Source organism: Periophthalmus magnuspinnatus, chromosome 4 (assembly GCF_009829125.3).
Source record: "Periophthalmus magnuspinnatus isolate fPerMag1 chromosome 4, fPerMag1.2.pri, whole genome shotgun sequence".
Lineage (NCBI taxonomy): Eukaryota > Metazoa > Chordata > Actinopteri > Gobiiformes > Gobiidae > Periophthalmus > Periophthalmus magnuspinnatus.
The window spans coordinates 18,251,835-18,265,774 of record NC_047129.1 but is presented as its reverse complement, the minus strand read 5'-3'; the positions used below and the strand labels follow the sequence as shown (position 1 = coordinate 18,265,774).

At 40.7% G+C, this 13,940-nt stretch overlaps 1 protein-coding gene across 1 annotated transcript in view; it reads right to left on the bottom strand.

The window, feature by feature from the left end:
* Positions 1-13,940, bottom strand: part of LOC117369783 (ephrin type-B receptor 1-like) — a 169,018-nt gene that overhangs the window by 83,634 nt on the left and 71,444 nt on the right. Inside the window, exon 6 of the mRNA XM_033965119.2 lies at positions 1,549-1,704. Coding sequence (XP_033821010.2) covers positions 1,549-1,704 — 156 coding nt within the window. The remainder of the gene's footprint in view (positions 1-1,548; positions 1,705-13,940) is intronic.

The following is a 13,940-nucleotide window of genomic DNA, read 5'->3' as shown; positions in this document are numbered from 1 at the left end:
GAGTGGATCTCTCCTTCACTGTGGTTCTCCTCGAGGTTTCTCTTTTTCCCACTGTTTTTTTTTTTTAGTTTTTTCTTACTGAGAAGGAGGTTCTAAGGACAGGGGGCGCTCTGGGACACTTCTCCATTTTGTTGTTTTCTGTGGATTCATTTGCTTGTCTCTTTCTGTTTCATTGTTGATTTTCTAACTTTCTGTTGGTTAAATCAGTTCTCATGTTCAGCCCTAAGAGGCGACTGCTGTTGTGATTTTGGGCTTTACAAAAATAGTAAGTTTAGTTCTATTTCCTAAGAAAAATGTTTTTAATTTTATTATTATTGTGGTATCGATATTAGCTTTTAGAGTATCAAGTCTTTTTCTTAGTATTGAAATAGTAGCCTACCCTCCAATAGAAAGGCCAACGCTCCACCATAGCTCCATTTTCCAAGCTCGACAAAAATGGCAACCAGAGAGTGTTCAAAATGAGACTGAAATTGAAAATGACTCCATATTAGGTTTTTATAAATCACTACAGGGGCTGACTACATTTAAACTGGTTTAAAACAGCAACTCAAACATGGTAGAGGGTGGGAGATATGCTTACATCTATGAATGAACATGTTAAGTGTGCACCTCCATTGAAGAACTTAGCCCCCCTTAGTTCCTCCAACCAAAAATATCTGGCACTGCCCCTGGCTGTGACAAGGCCGAGTCCAAATCGAGTCCAAGTCATCTGCTCTGAGCTTCAAGTCATTTCAAGTCTTTAAACCTTACTGTAAAAAACAGACTTAGAGAGACTTATCCTTGCATTTGTCTCCAGTAGGTTAGACTACTGTAAAGTCCTGCTCACTGGCCTCTCTAAATGAGCGGTAAGACATGTACTACACCCAGAACACTGCTGCTCGGGTCCTGACTAGAACCAGGAAGTACTTCACACATGTGTCCTGTGCTCAGGTCTCTGGCTCCTGTGGCTCAGAGAATAGACTTTAAAGCAGCTCTGCTTGTGAACAAGTCCCTCCATGGACCAGCACCAAAGAACATCTCCCACATGTTAGAGCCACATGAACATCTCATACTCTGAGGACTAAACCAGGACTAAACCAGGACTAAACCAGGACAAAACCAGGACAAAACCAGGACAAAACCAGGACTAAACCAGGACTAAACAAGGACTAAACAAGGACTAAACATGTTGAATCAGTGTTTGAGTTTTGTGCAGTTAAAACCTGGAACAGTCTTCCTGAAGATGTGAGACAGGCCTCTACTTTGACAATGTTTAAATCCAGGCTCCAAACAGTTCTGTTTAGCTGTGCATATGACTGAAAGGGTTTTATTCTGCACTGTTCTCTTTTAATGTTCACTTTATGATTATTATTTATGTTTTGATTTTATTGTATTGTGATTTTAATGCCTTTCTTATTTTGTAAAGCACTTTTGAATTACCTGTGTGTACGAATTGTGCTCTACAAATAAACTTGTCTTGCCTAAACCAAAGTACCAAATACAGTTATGTTGTTTGTGTAAATGTGCTGTCAATGCAAACATTTTAGAGGAAGAGCATAATAGACTGACTGGTGCAGGAGTCTTCGGGCTGGTCCATGTCTCCTCGGTAGTATCCGTTCCGACAGCCGCACAGAGTGGCAGCCTCGATGGTGGAGCGGCTGTAGAGTGGACACTGCTGACACAGGCCTGCCCCCTGAATGGACTTAAAGGTGCCCTGCGGACACGCTGTGGGCAGACAGAACACACAGACTCAGCGTTAGGCAAGGGACAATATAAACATTTTGTGTGACGATTATCATGGTGAAAACAACTGTGATTAACGATTATGTCACGATAATGATTAAAGTTGTAATGGATATGAATAATTATAACTTTAACAGAGAATATTATGGATAAACAGGGCCGTCGACTGAAATTTAGGGGCCCGGGGCAACAAGTCTCACATTTGGACACCACTATAAATGGCATGACCCCTAAATAGCGCCCCCTGTAGGGAATAATGTGGACATTGGACACAGCCAAAACATCTGAAAGTGAAGATTGACACATTTAACCCCAAACTATGGAACATTCCAGGCAAGGGATCTCTATGGAAACAAGCAGGTGGCAGAAAAGTTACAAAGTGCAACTTCAAGTGACGGCTGCAAGTCATAAATCATCTGTTTGTTTTACATTAGCTGCAGATATCCTGTATGTTTATCTCGTGTGTAAACCATTTGTTGAGTGAGTTTGGTGCTGGTGTGTGCAGGATGTTGCCAGATAACAGAGGGGGATTTGGTGGGATAAGGCAGTTATCTTGTTAAGACTAGATCTACACAGGCATTTGTCCACAGTGTCTCAGAGCTTCTTTTTCTTCTGCAGATTTCTCCTCATTACTCAGTGTCTTTATCTGGGTCATTCTGGGTCAGTTTGGCTCGTGATTGGAAGATCGTGCTGTATACATCCTTTTGTTGGCCTATATTTCAGTAAAAAATTGACTAGTGCCGACTACACTGTGTCTTGTAAAGAGACTGTAAGGACAGCCTGTATAGTTTTACCTTTATCTTTATTTAATTAATATTTATTTATCCAGGGAGACCTAATGAGAAACACTAAACCTAATGAGACTCTTTGTCATGGGCGTCCTGTTCAAAATACAGAAAAAAAAAATACAAACAAAACAAACAAGTATATAAGTCAGTTTAAAACATAAACATTTTTAAGCATAAGCAGGTGTGAGTGTAAAACTTCATTACCAGATTATTCAACAGGCTCTATGCACAACAGCGCCCCCAGCCTCATTGTTAGCGTTACTACTTCCTGTCCAGTTTTATCTCGATGAGGCTTTAGTCTCTTCCTCTCAGGCTTCATACTCCCCTGGTTAAAAAAGACCAAATCCTGATGATGACCCTGACTATGAGGAGTTCAAAAAGAGAGCAGAGACTAGAGGCCCTTCATGGAGCCACGTACACTTGACCTGACTATGGGAATACAAGCAATTTGAAAAAAAGACTTTTGATACAAATGTTTAGGAAAAATGTGGTCGATGTGTCGGACTGTTATGGTAAAGAAGGAGCTGAGTCCAAAGGCAAAGCTCTCGATTTTCTGGTCAATCTACGTTCCTACCCTCACATATGGTCATGAGCTTTGGGTAATGTCCAAAAGAACAAGAACGTGGATACAAGCGGCCGGAATGAGTTTCCGCCACAGGGTGGCTGGGCGCTCCCTTAGAGACAGGGTGAGTAGCTTGGAGTAGAGCTGCTACTCCTCCATGTTCAGAGGAGCAGCTGAGGTGGCTCGGGCATCTGTTCATGATGCCTCCTGGATGCCTCCTTAGGGAGGTGTTCCTCCGGGCATGTCCCACTGGGAGGAGGCCCTGGGGAAGACCCAGGACATGCTGGAGGGACTATGTCTCTCGGCTGGCCTGGAGGAACCGTCAGATCCTGTATGTAGTAAAGGGTTTGAATACAGATGTCTTTGAAATTTCTGCTTTCTACTAAAAATAATTGTTTTATTACAGACTGTACCAGCAAAAAAAAAAAAAAAGGTATAGAGAGAATCAGTTTGTTTCTATTTTCCATGTAAAGCTTCATAATGTTTTTTTTGTTTGTTTGTTTCTCTGGTGGAGGTTCTATTACTGTGTTGGAAAGCTCCACAGTATGGCATTAAATGTATTTATTTTATCTTTATTGTTTATTTGAATAGGGACAGATATATTATTATGTAAACTTATTTATCTTCAGTATAGATGGACCATCTCTATGTCGACCAGCAGGTGCCGACCCTTCACTCAAAAAGTTACAAAGTGCAATATTTGTAATAAATGCTCAGTTTGTTTGCAGATATTTCGATTTTTTAATTAGTCCCACATGCAGTAAACTTGACAACTTGACTTGTGTCCCATTAGTGGCGTCTCGTCTTTGGGGAGTCGTTGCGTTGCCTTTAAATGCCTTTGTGAGGATTAACAGCTTTAGGATTAAGATTAGCTACATGGATGTCTAGGGAAAAGTCTTGGAGAAAGCCGTATTCCAGAGAGACTTGTATGTGTGCATCCATTTCACCACGACATGGAGTCAACACACAACAGCTCATTACGGCCGAGAGATTAATGTAAATGAAGACACGGCTCCAACACTCGCAATTAGCAAAGGTTGTAATTAATAAGGTAAAATGAAGCCCTGTGTAGATTCTGCTCACTCTGCTGTTTCAAACTCTACACTCATGTTCCTGAATTCTTGTATTAGTTTGGAAGTTCAAGGTGCAATATGTAACTTTCCCAATCGAGTGTTGTAAAATAAATTTCCCCCAAAAAATGCGACTTATAGTCCAGTGCGACTTATATATGTTTTTTTCTTCATTATTATGCATTTTTTGGCTGGTGTGACTTATACTCCAGAGCAACGTATAGTCCGGAGAATAACAGTAATGTCTTTTATGTAGTGTATGGCATTGCACCGTTTATAGACAAGTCGGCGTTTAAAAGTGCACTACCTCACTTTTATGTTGGAGAATCTGCCACCTGCACATTTCCATGGTGATGTAGTTGCTTTGCCTGCAGTGTTACACAGTTCGGCATTTAATTAATTGAATAATCTTTCATGCATTGGTTGAAGATAGATCTGTGGAGAGGCGAGTCTGCTCACAGCAAGTTGCATGTTTCTCAAAGTGTTTTTTTATTTTTTGCAGTAGAAACACCTGTAATTGGATATATGCAAGATGAGATTAATGCCTGATTGTGAGATATTCCAGGTATTCCAGGCATCTCCATAGAGACAAGCCTACGCCAGAAAATACATAGTTACATAGTGCACCTTTTCTCAGACCTATTCTGCAAAATGGGACTTTTCAGAGCTTTTAACCATATTATAATTTCTTTTCTCATTCGTCCTCTGAAGTTGTATTTGGAGTGATTCTTTCATCACTTATTTTCAAGACGCCATTTTGCCGATCATTCCTCGTTTTCACCTCCACTGGTACACGCCCACTGTGACATATTTACTTCATTCTCCAGTTTTATTTTCTGAATCAATGATACTCGTAGGATTCTGCAGCGTCACATAGTCATTTTGGTGCAAATGACAAAAAAAATCTGCTGCTCACTAGTGTGATGTGCAGCTGTCCATAGGGGGCGCCGACAGCTACACGGCTCTTTGTTGTCATGACGTTTGCAGCGTTGTTTCTTTTATTAAGTCGTTTTAGATGAATATTGCAAGTTAAAATATGCAAATTATAACATGATCCACGGGTGTCAGAGATTATAACTATAGAGTGACACAAACAACAGGGCTGATTTAAACACAATTAAATGTAAAGATAAAGACATAAATAAAAAATCCAGCCCTTCAACTTATATTATGTAGAAATATTGCAGAGATAAGTACATGTTTAACTCCTATATTCTGAGTGGATTTACTAAAAACCCCATCTGCAACTGGAGACATAGATTTAAGAATAGGGTCAGATATAGAAGTGTGTGTGTTTTTGTGAGTGTGTTTTTGTGTGCGTATGTGCAAGTGTGTGTTTTTGTGTGTGGTTGTGTATGGGCATGTGTGTATGTGTGCCTGAATGTGTGTGTGTGCATGTGTGTGTGTGTTCTTTGTGTGTATGTGTTTGTGGGGGTGTGCCCGTATGTGTGTACAGGTGCGCGTGTGTGTGCGTGCGTGTTTTTGTGTGTCAAATAGGCCGATAGACATCTGGCTTGTCAAGGTCATTTATTCAAGAGGCCCCTGCTCCTACACATGGGGCGTGTCACCATGGTAACGGGTCCTGCTCTCTGCTCTGTTATCTCTGCATTTGTGTGTCCGTCTGACTGTGGCGTTATTAAATATTAACACTATAGACTGCATAGGTTCAAGTGCATTTGACACAAACACAGCTCACGGAATCACAAAACGGAGTTAAAGTGCAGGGTCACATTTGGGTGAAGGAAAATGGGCGACAATGGCAGATAATTAGACACAATATGACGAGAGCGGAGTTTGATCATTGTAGGTCACATGGATTTTAAAAGGTTTGTCAGCTGAGAAATACAAGTGCCGTCCCTCGCACTCAAGAGGGGAAAAAGGCTGTAACGCCAGATCTGAAAATGAGTGCAGTGACAGACAAATGACCAGTCAAAAGTTTGGACACATGAAAGCTGCACTGTGCAACTTTTCTAGCGTGAGCTTTCTCATCTCCATGGAGATGCCTACGACTTTCTACATTTTATAAACACACAGAACACATTAAATATATGAAGTAAGATATATGGAATTATGGAGTAAATTAAAAAAAAAAATGAAATAACGCAACTTAATATTTTTTTCATATTTTATATTTAAATCCTCAGAGTGTCCTCCCTTTGCTTTGTCGACAGCTGCAAACCCTTGTCCTTCTCTCACTGAGGTTCAAGATGAAGTTTCCTGAAATAGTATATATATATATATATATATATATTTAAATCAAAAATAAATTTAGAGTTATTTTGAGTTTTTTTTTTTTTTACTACACTCCACATGTGTCATTCATAGTTTTGATGTTTCAGTGACAATCTGCAATAGGAATAATCATGGAAATAAACACATAATAAAAAATGAAAAGGTGTGTCTAACTTTAAACTTTATATACATATATGAACCTACTTGGATCAATAGAAGTAATTTTGATGTGTTGTCTTGGCAACAAACCCACAGCCAAATGCCACTGTTTAAACTAAACCAACTCAAAAAGTGTCTAGACCATAAACATCACCAGATCAATGTGCAAATGACTGTTCTAACAGGAAAATAAAACCGAAATGGCCCTGATGTTGTGACGCCTAATATTAAGTCTCTCTGGACCACATGAAAAACACGTCCACTAATCACGTCTCAAGAATCAAAAGAAGCAATCAACCAACTTAGCAGAAAATCTGTCATTTGTCAAGAACAAACAGCGAGCGATTCAGAGTGAGCGATAAGAGAAAACGCCGCAGCTCAAAGCACAGCGTGACAAAACACAGTCTCACGATTCCCCATGAGCCTGTGACCAGCTGTGTGGCTAGCTAACGACAATCTTCCACAGCTAGCATACAAGCAGCTCATCAATTATTCAGACCAGGGCTAGTTTGTGTGTACGCGTGTGCTAAAAATGCCACACGCTTCAAAAACTCAAGTATTATTGGGAGTCCACAGCATGGGGCGTTAGTTCATCATGGCTAGCAGTTATAGCAGCGAATATGGGGTCTAGATGCATATTAGGAATAATGACGCCGAGTATTATAGCAACCAAGGAGCCAATCCGGAGTGAGGCTGTACATGGTAACACCCCTTCCTGCCCACACCGCTGGTTTAGGAGAGAGTGGGCGCTTGGCAACGTTGTCAATCAAACCTGTTGCTAATACTAGCGGGACGAACCTCAGGGAAAGAAGGCGCCTGATTTGTCCGTTATTAGTAAGTTCATATCTCGAGTTACAGACACAGTGTCTGTGTAATCCCTCAGTCATTCAGGTTTGACCCATAGCAAAAGACAAAGTTTAAGTCTGTCAACTGGACAAATCGTTGTAGGAGTGAAGATGTTTCACTGCTCATCCGCTTCTTCAGTTCTGGTCAGATTACTGCTGGTGGACACTGCCTTATATCTGTCTGAAGGGAGGAGCTAACTGGAAACAGCTATTGTTTACAGTTTCAGCCTTAACGACTCTATTCAACCTGTAATATTCCCGGTATTGTTCTATTTGTTTCTTTTTTTTGCTTTGGGTCTAAGGATAGAGTTATAGATGGGAGACAAGTGATGTCTCAAGCCCTCATTCCTGCTCAAGGAAGGATTGTCTTTCCTAGTAAAATAGCTTCTTTAACTCCCCTCCCAAATCATTTTTGTTTCCTTTGGCTAAGATCTCTGCCTCACCATCTTCAAAGGAGTGGTTCGTGTCTTTGAGATGGAGATGTACAGCAGACTGGGGTCCAGAGGAGCTCTCTCGATGGTGTTGGTGCATCCTCTTATGGAGTAGCTGATTAGTTTCTCCAGTGTAATGCTCACTGCACTCTTCACTACACTGAATGGAGTAAACTAGATTACTTTGTTTATGACTTGGGGTTTTGTCCTTTGGGTGAACCAGTTTCTGTCTAAAAGTGTTTGTAGGCTTGAAAAAGACAGGAATCTCATACTGTCTGAAAATTCTCTGAAGTTTTTCAGACAGAATAGTTACACCTATCCCTCTAGGTCCTGATGCCTTGTTGCCCAACAGAGAATCTGAACCCAGCAAAATAAAAACATCAGGATCATGTAGAGGGGGTTAAAATATTGTGACAGAAGGTTTCGAAATTTTGAATATTTACAGATTAAGTGTTATCATGATGAATTTAGAGCAGAATTCCGACCACAAGTATCATAGCAACCAAAGAGCCAATCTGAAGCGAGGCTGTTGAAGGTAGCACTCCTTCCCACCTGCACCTCTGGGAAAGTAAGCATCTGATTTGTCTGTTACTGATTTACAGACATAATAGCCAAATAAACCACCAGGATCATGTAGAGGGGGTTAAAATATGGTGAGCCAGAAATTGCTCATTCTGTTTTAACCATTGTGATTTTAACATCCCACCATCTTTGTCATGTTATGATTTGGTGTGTGTTTTAGAGTTTGTATCATCTTCATAGTGATCACAATTAGCAAAATCCAGTAACGATGAGCCAAGTTATTGTTGTCGCCATGGTTTTCTCACATGATCTTTTACCAAAAGACGAGTCTGACAGCAGCAGTTACAGAGAGAGGGGCAACAATTTTTCAATATAAAGTGAATTGGAGCCAGAGTCGATGGAGCTAGAAGCGTGCCCAATTCTCACTTCGTGTTTGGAACGTGGCGGCTAGCAGGTTAGCTATGTCCATTTACATAGAGTCTATGGGTGAAAACAAACCAGAGGACTTTTTGAAATTGGGTTTACACGATGAAACGCGCTGTGCATTGAGTGGGGGACCAGTTTTTCCTGATGGTTTGCACAATATGCCGGACTGCTGGAGGGAACACACACCAAGTTTGTGGCTCGGATGTGCACAAGTCAGCCATCTGCTCCAACAGAGGATCCAAAAGCGCCATGCCAAGTGGTTACCAGCTGATTGGCAGGCGACCGCTCCAAAAATATGCCAAATCTTTAAAGACAAGGAAGGCGGGTCCCGTGACAATTCAGATCACCGTTAGACCCTGCACTGGGCTGTAAATGTAGTGCAAATGAGACAAGTGTTTTTAATGTGAGTCACTAGAAGAGGCGTCAGCGGCACACTGGCGTTCTTTGATCATTATGTTTCAACCTGCTCTTTACAGTGCCACACGGGCTGTCAGCTTGTCATAATAATGTTTTTATAGAAGCATCACTTTCTCTGCCAAATCGAACAGTGACAACTTTAAAGACTAGAGCAGACAATTTAAGTATACAGACAATGTAAGTATACATGTGTACGGGATGTCAGAGTTATCAGGTTACACTTCAACACAACTACACCAAATTAATTAAATTCACCTACTCATCTTTAAAGGGTTTAATGCCATACTGTGGGAAAAAGCTGTTACCGTATTTTCCAGAGTATAAGTCGCACCAGAGAAATGCATAATAATGAAGGGAAAAAAAAGAAAAAAAGTTACATATTGCACCTTTAGAGGAGTGAATAAGTCTTTTTTATGGCTAATAACTGGTATATTCTGCTGTTTATTTGTTGTAACTCATATCTTTTAATGAAACTAGTCTATTTAATGGTTTAGGCCTCTCACAATAATTACTATATTGATTTATCGTTCCAAATATGAAGGCTGGAACAATAGAGTGTCCATAAAGTCTGTTTACTATTAAAAATGCATTACAAAGGCGGTTGATCAGACATCTTAATCAGACTTGTTCTGTTGCACTCAGTGGTTTACAAAGTGTTTGACCTCATTTAATCCACCTCTATATGGGCTCCATTAGTGGGACGAGGCACATCAAGACGGGACTGGGTTTCTTGTCGTGTTCGCTGTAGCAGAGCCTCATCAATGGTTCAATCGTATCTGTATCTTTTGCTTTAGTTCAGTAATGTCCCATATCTTTGTTCGATATACGATATCTTTAACACAGCCCCATAGAAAAAAATCCAGAGGTGTGATGTCTGGTGAACGTGGTGCAAACGCAACTGGTCCATCCCTTGTAATCCAACGGTCTGGAAATGTTTGATAGAGGAACACATGAAATATACAATGTGATTAAAAACTTTTATAACTACTGAGTACAATAGAGCAAGTCTGATTAATATATCTTATCAAGAGGCTTTATGGACACCCTGTATATTTTGGGCCTCAATATTTATGGTGAGTACTTTTTCGCTGTGAAAGTGGGAGATTTTGGGGTGTTTTTGTTGTAATATGATGAGATTTGAGCGGTGGAGAGGTGAGTAAGTCCCTTTTGTGGTTAATTATTTCTACATTCTGCTGTTTGTTTCATTAAAAGGCATGAGCTGCAACAAATAGTCTATTTATAAATGGTTCACTGGGATTATCTTACATTATTTTAGTGTTAATTAGAGACATACCAATATGGCCGATATTTCAGAGCGATATTTGTGCTTTTTAGTGCACCAGGTATCGGCCTTAAAACCCCAAGAGGTCAATATTTTGTTTGGTGCGACATGCAGCTTAAAGAATATGCTTAAAGATTTATTTGAATGTTTAAAGGAAAGAAGACATTGCACAAAATGCTACTACACAGCTCTCGTATCCAATTTTTATTCTTTTTTAAGGGCTGTGGGTGAGTTTGTGGGACACTCATTTGGTGAAAATAATTTAAATGGGCCCTTATAATAATAATATAATTAATATTTTAAAAGCTAAATTTGAAGTAATTTTAATTAAATCCAGACTATAAATAAGAAGAAAGTGCTCATTTATGTTACTGTTTATGCCACATTAATTAAACTTTGACAAAATGTCATTTTATTAAGCTTTATCCAGAACTCTAACACGCGTCCTCTCAAACACTGGACACCGCACCCACCTCCTAGCCCACACCCGCTCCAGGAGAAAGGAGAAACTCCACCGACTCCTCGTACAATACCGCATCCAATACAATGTCATCATCTAAAGTCCCTCCATAACCTGGCCCCTCCCCCTCTCAGCGACCTTCTCCATCAGCACCGTCCCACCCGCCACCCCAGATCAGCCGACACCGACCTCCTCACTCTCCTCATCAGCACACAACATCGAACCTTGGGGGTTGGAGCCTTCACTGTTGCTGCCCCCCAGGAACTCAGACTCACTACAGCCCTTCAGATCACAACTAAAAACTCACCTGTTCAATCTGGAATTCACCCCATAATTTCTACCGTCATTTTGTAATGATAAATGGTCAGATTTTTATATAGCACTTTTCTACCGTTAAGAAACTCAAAGCACTTTACATCAAGGAACCACTCACCCATTCACACACATTCACACACCAGTGTACACAGACACTGGGAGCGAGGTGGGTGAAGTGTCTTGCCAAAGACACAACAACAGTATTCATCTGTGGAAGCTGGAATTGCACCGTCAACCCATGGGTCAGCAGATCTGACCGCTTTATCAGTTCAAACTGCCAACCTTCTGATCAGAACACTCTACCAACTGAGCTACTGTCGCCCTATTGTTGTCTTATGGTTTGTAAAGCGACTTTGAGTGTCCAAAACAGTACTATAAAGTCAGATTAATTAGTATTAGTAGTAGTAGTAGTAGTAATTTATTATAATTATTAATTCATGGAATAAAATGCAGATGCTGTAGGCAGCCGCACACGATTCAGCCTTGGTGTGAATCGATTCCCTGTCTTGTTTCAGATGTTGACATTTACATTGGTGACCCTCCCGCGCGTCTGTACCACTTTAACCTTTTAACAGCAGCAGCTTTTCACGGGTCGTCCTTTATGTCACACAAACAAACGCACATGCACCACGGGTTTATACGCGCAAATGACTTGTCAGGGGAAAGAGCTTTAAAGGTGCACTATGTAACTTTTCTGGATGGGGTTTTGTCATCTGCTTGTCTCCATGGAGATGTTATTGCTTGGCTGGGAATGTTCCATAGTATTGCATTAAACGTATCTAGCATCTATTCAGTTAAAGGTATTCTTATCTTATGAAATAAATAAATACATTTGTCAAATCTCTCCACAGACCTGACCTGTAACTTGGCTTCATGATATCACCTGCTTGTTTCAAGTTTGATAGATCAGTATAATGTCATATTAAGCAAGGAAATAACCACGGAAACAAGCCACCCTCCAGAAAAGTCACATAGTGCATATTTAGGCTGCATGTGGCACATTTATTAAACCGATTCTTAACCTGTTTGATTCAATTCCAAGTTTATTTATATAGAACTTTTAAAAACAGCTGACAAATCGCTTCACATAAAAGTCAACAAAAAACAAATCTACAGATCACACAATACATAGGATATACAGGTGTCTTATTTTTCTTTTCCTGTCGAGTGTTAAATGCCAGGGAGAAGAGGTGGGTTTTCAGGCTAGTCTTAAACTGCATTAAAGATTGAGAGGATCTGACAAGCAGAGGGCGCTGTTCCATATTCTGCCACAAAAAAGCCTCTGTCCCCTCTGGTCTTGAGCCTGGCTTTGGACACAGCCGGCAGAAGCTCTGGGTGGAGTCTAGGACTGCAGTAACTCCCTCAAATAAAGAGGACCCATAGAGTGCACACATTTAAACACAATCAGTAACATTTTGAATTGACATTTTGAATATGAAACAGGATCCAGTGTGTGGATTGCATTTTCAAATTCCGCCAGTGGAACTTAGAGCTTTAGTTCAGCAAGGAGCCTCAACTGAAAGAAGCTGGAGTTTGTTTTGCGCTTTTGCCCATAAAGTTGTGTAGACATGACATTAAATTCTCACATGGAAGTTTATTACAGATTCCTAATGTAGTTATTCAGTCCTGTGCATCTTCTGGGAGAGAAACGAGTCCATAATGAGTGAAAAACACCTCTTAAACTGCCACTGCTGCAGGAGTCGACCCCCTGCGACCCCTCTCCATTTAACGCATGTTGTAATTCCTGAAGTTTTCATTTGGGACAGATACCATCATGTTTATCCTTGTCCTCAGCGTTGCATTCGGTTTTATCTCTCACACTTATTTTTAACGACCCCGTCCTTGGTTCGTCTTTTTCAAGTTACTTTCAAATACAATTCTTTCGCTCGTCCTCCCCCCTCTTCCTCCCCCCTCTTCCTCCCCCTACCTCTCCTTGTGTCTTTACGTCTTCTTCCCTTTATCATGCCAGGCTGACAGTTCAAGTCATTTGCAGTGGACTAATCTGGCCGGAACACGCTAAACTAATTAACATGAGGATGAGGCGTGCTCACTTATCATGGTCCCATATGTCCATATATCACCACCCACACAGTAAATGGAAGCGACTCTCTCGGGATAATAAGAAGTGATTGGTACTACTTCAGACGAGGAAGTAGGGAAGCAGGCCAGATATAAAAAGAAAAAGAGAGGAGGAGGTGGGAGAAATATGGCACACGGAGACTTATTTCTGCGCCGCGTTCACTCAACTGGGGTTTGCTTGGACTAATATTAGCATATGGCTGCACCCGTGGGCAAAACTCCATCTGAAAAGTGTATGTTTGCATGTGATTATTGGGCTATGACGGCTCCAAATGACACACTTTTCTTGCCAGGACAGAATAAACATTTGCGATTTATAGCGGTGCATTGACTCAGCACTACAGACTCGCTGCTTTTAGGTGATTGGCTGAGTATTCAAAGTGAGAAAATAAACTGCACCAAACAAATTCTATATATATTTTGTAACTATAGGCAGTTTGGTGTGACTGGACAGGCGCTGGCAGACAGGATTCTCCGCTAATACACTACAGCCTTCAGACTTTTAAATCCACTCTTTTGCTCAGACCTTCGTTTCATAACAGTTGATGAACTTAAAACCCATCATTATACACAAAGTAGGTCGGCCATCGCTATCCGTCAGAAGAACAACACTGTAAACACCATAATACA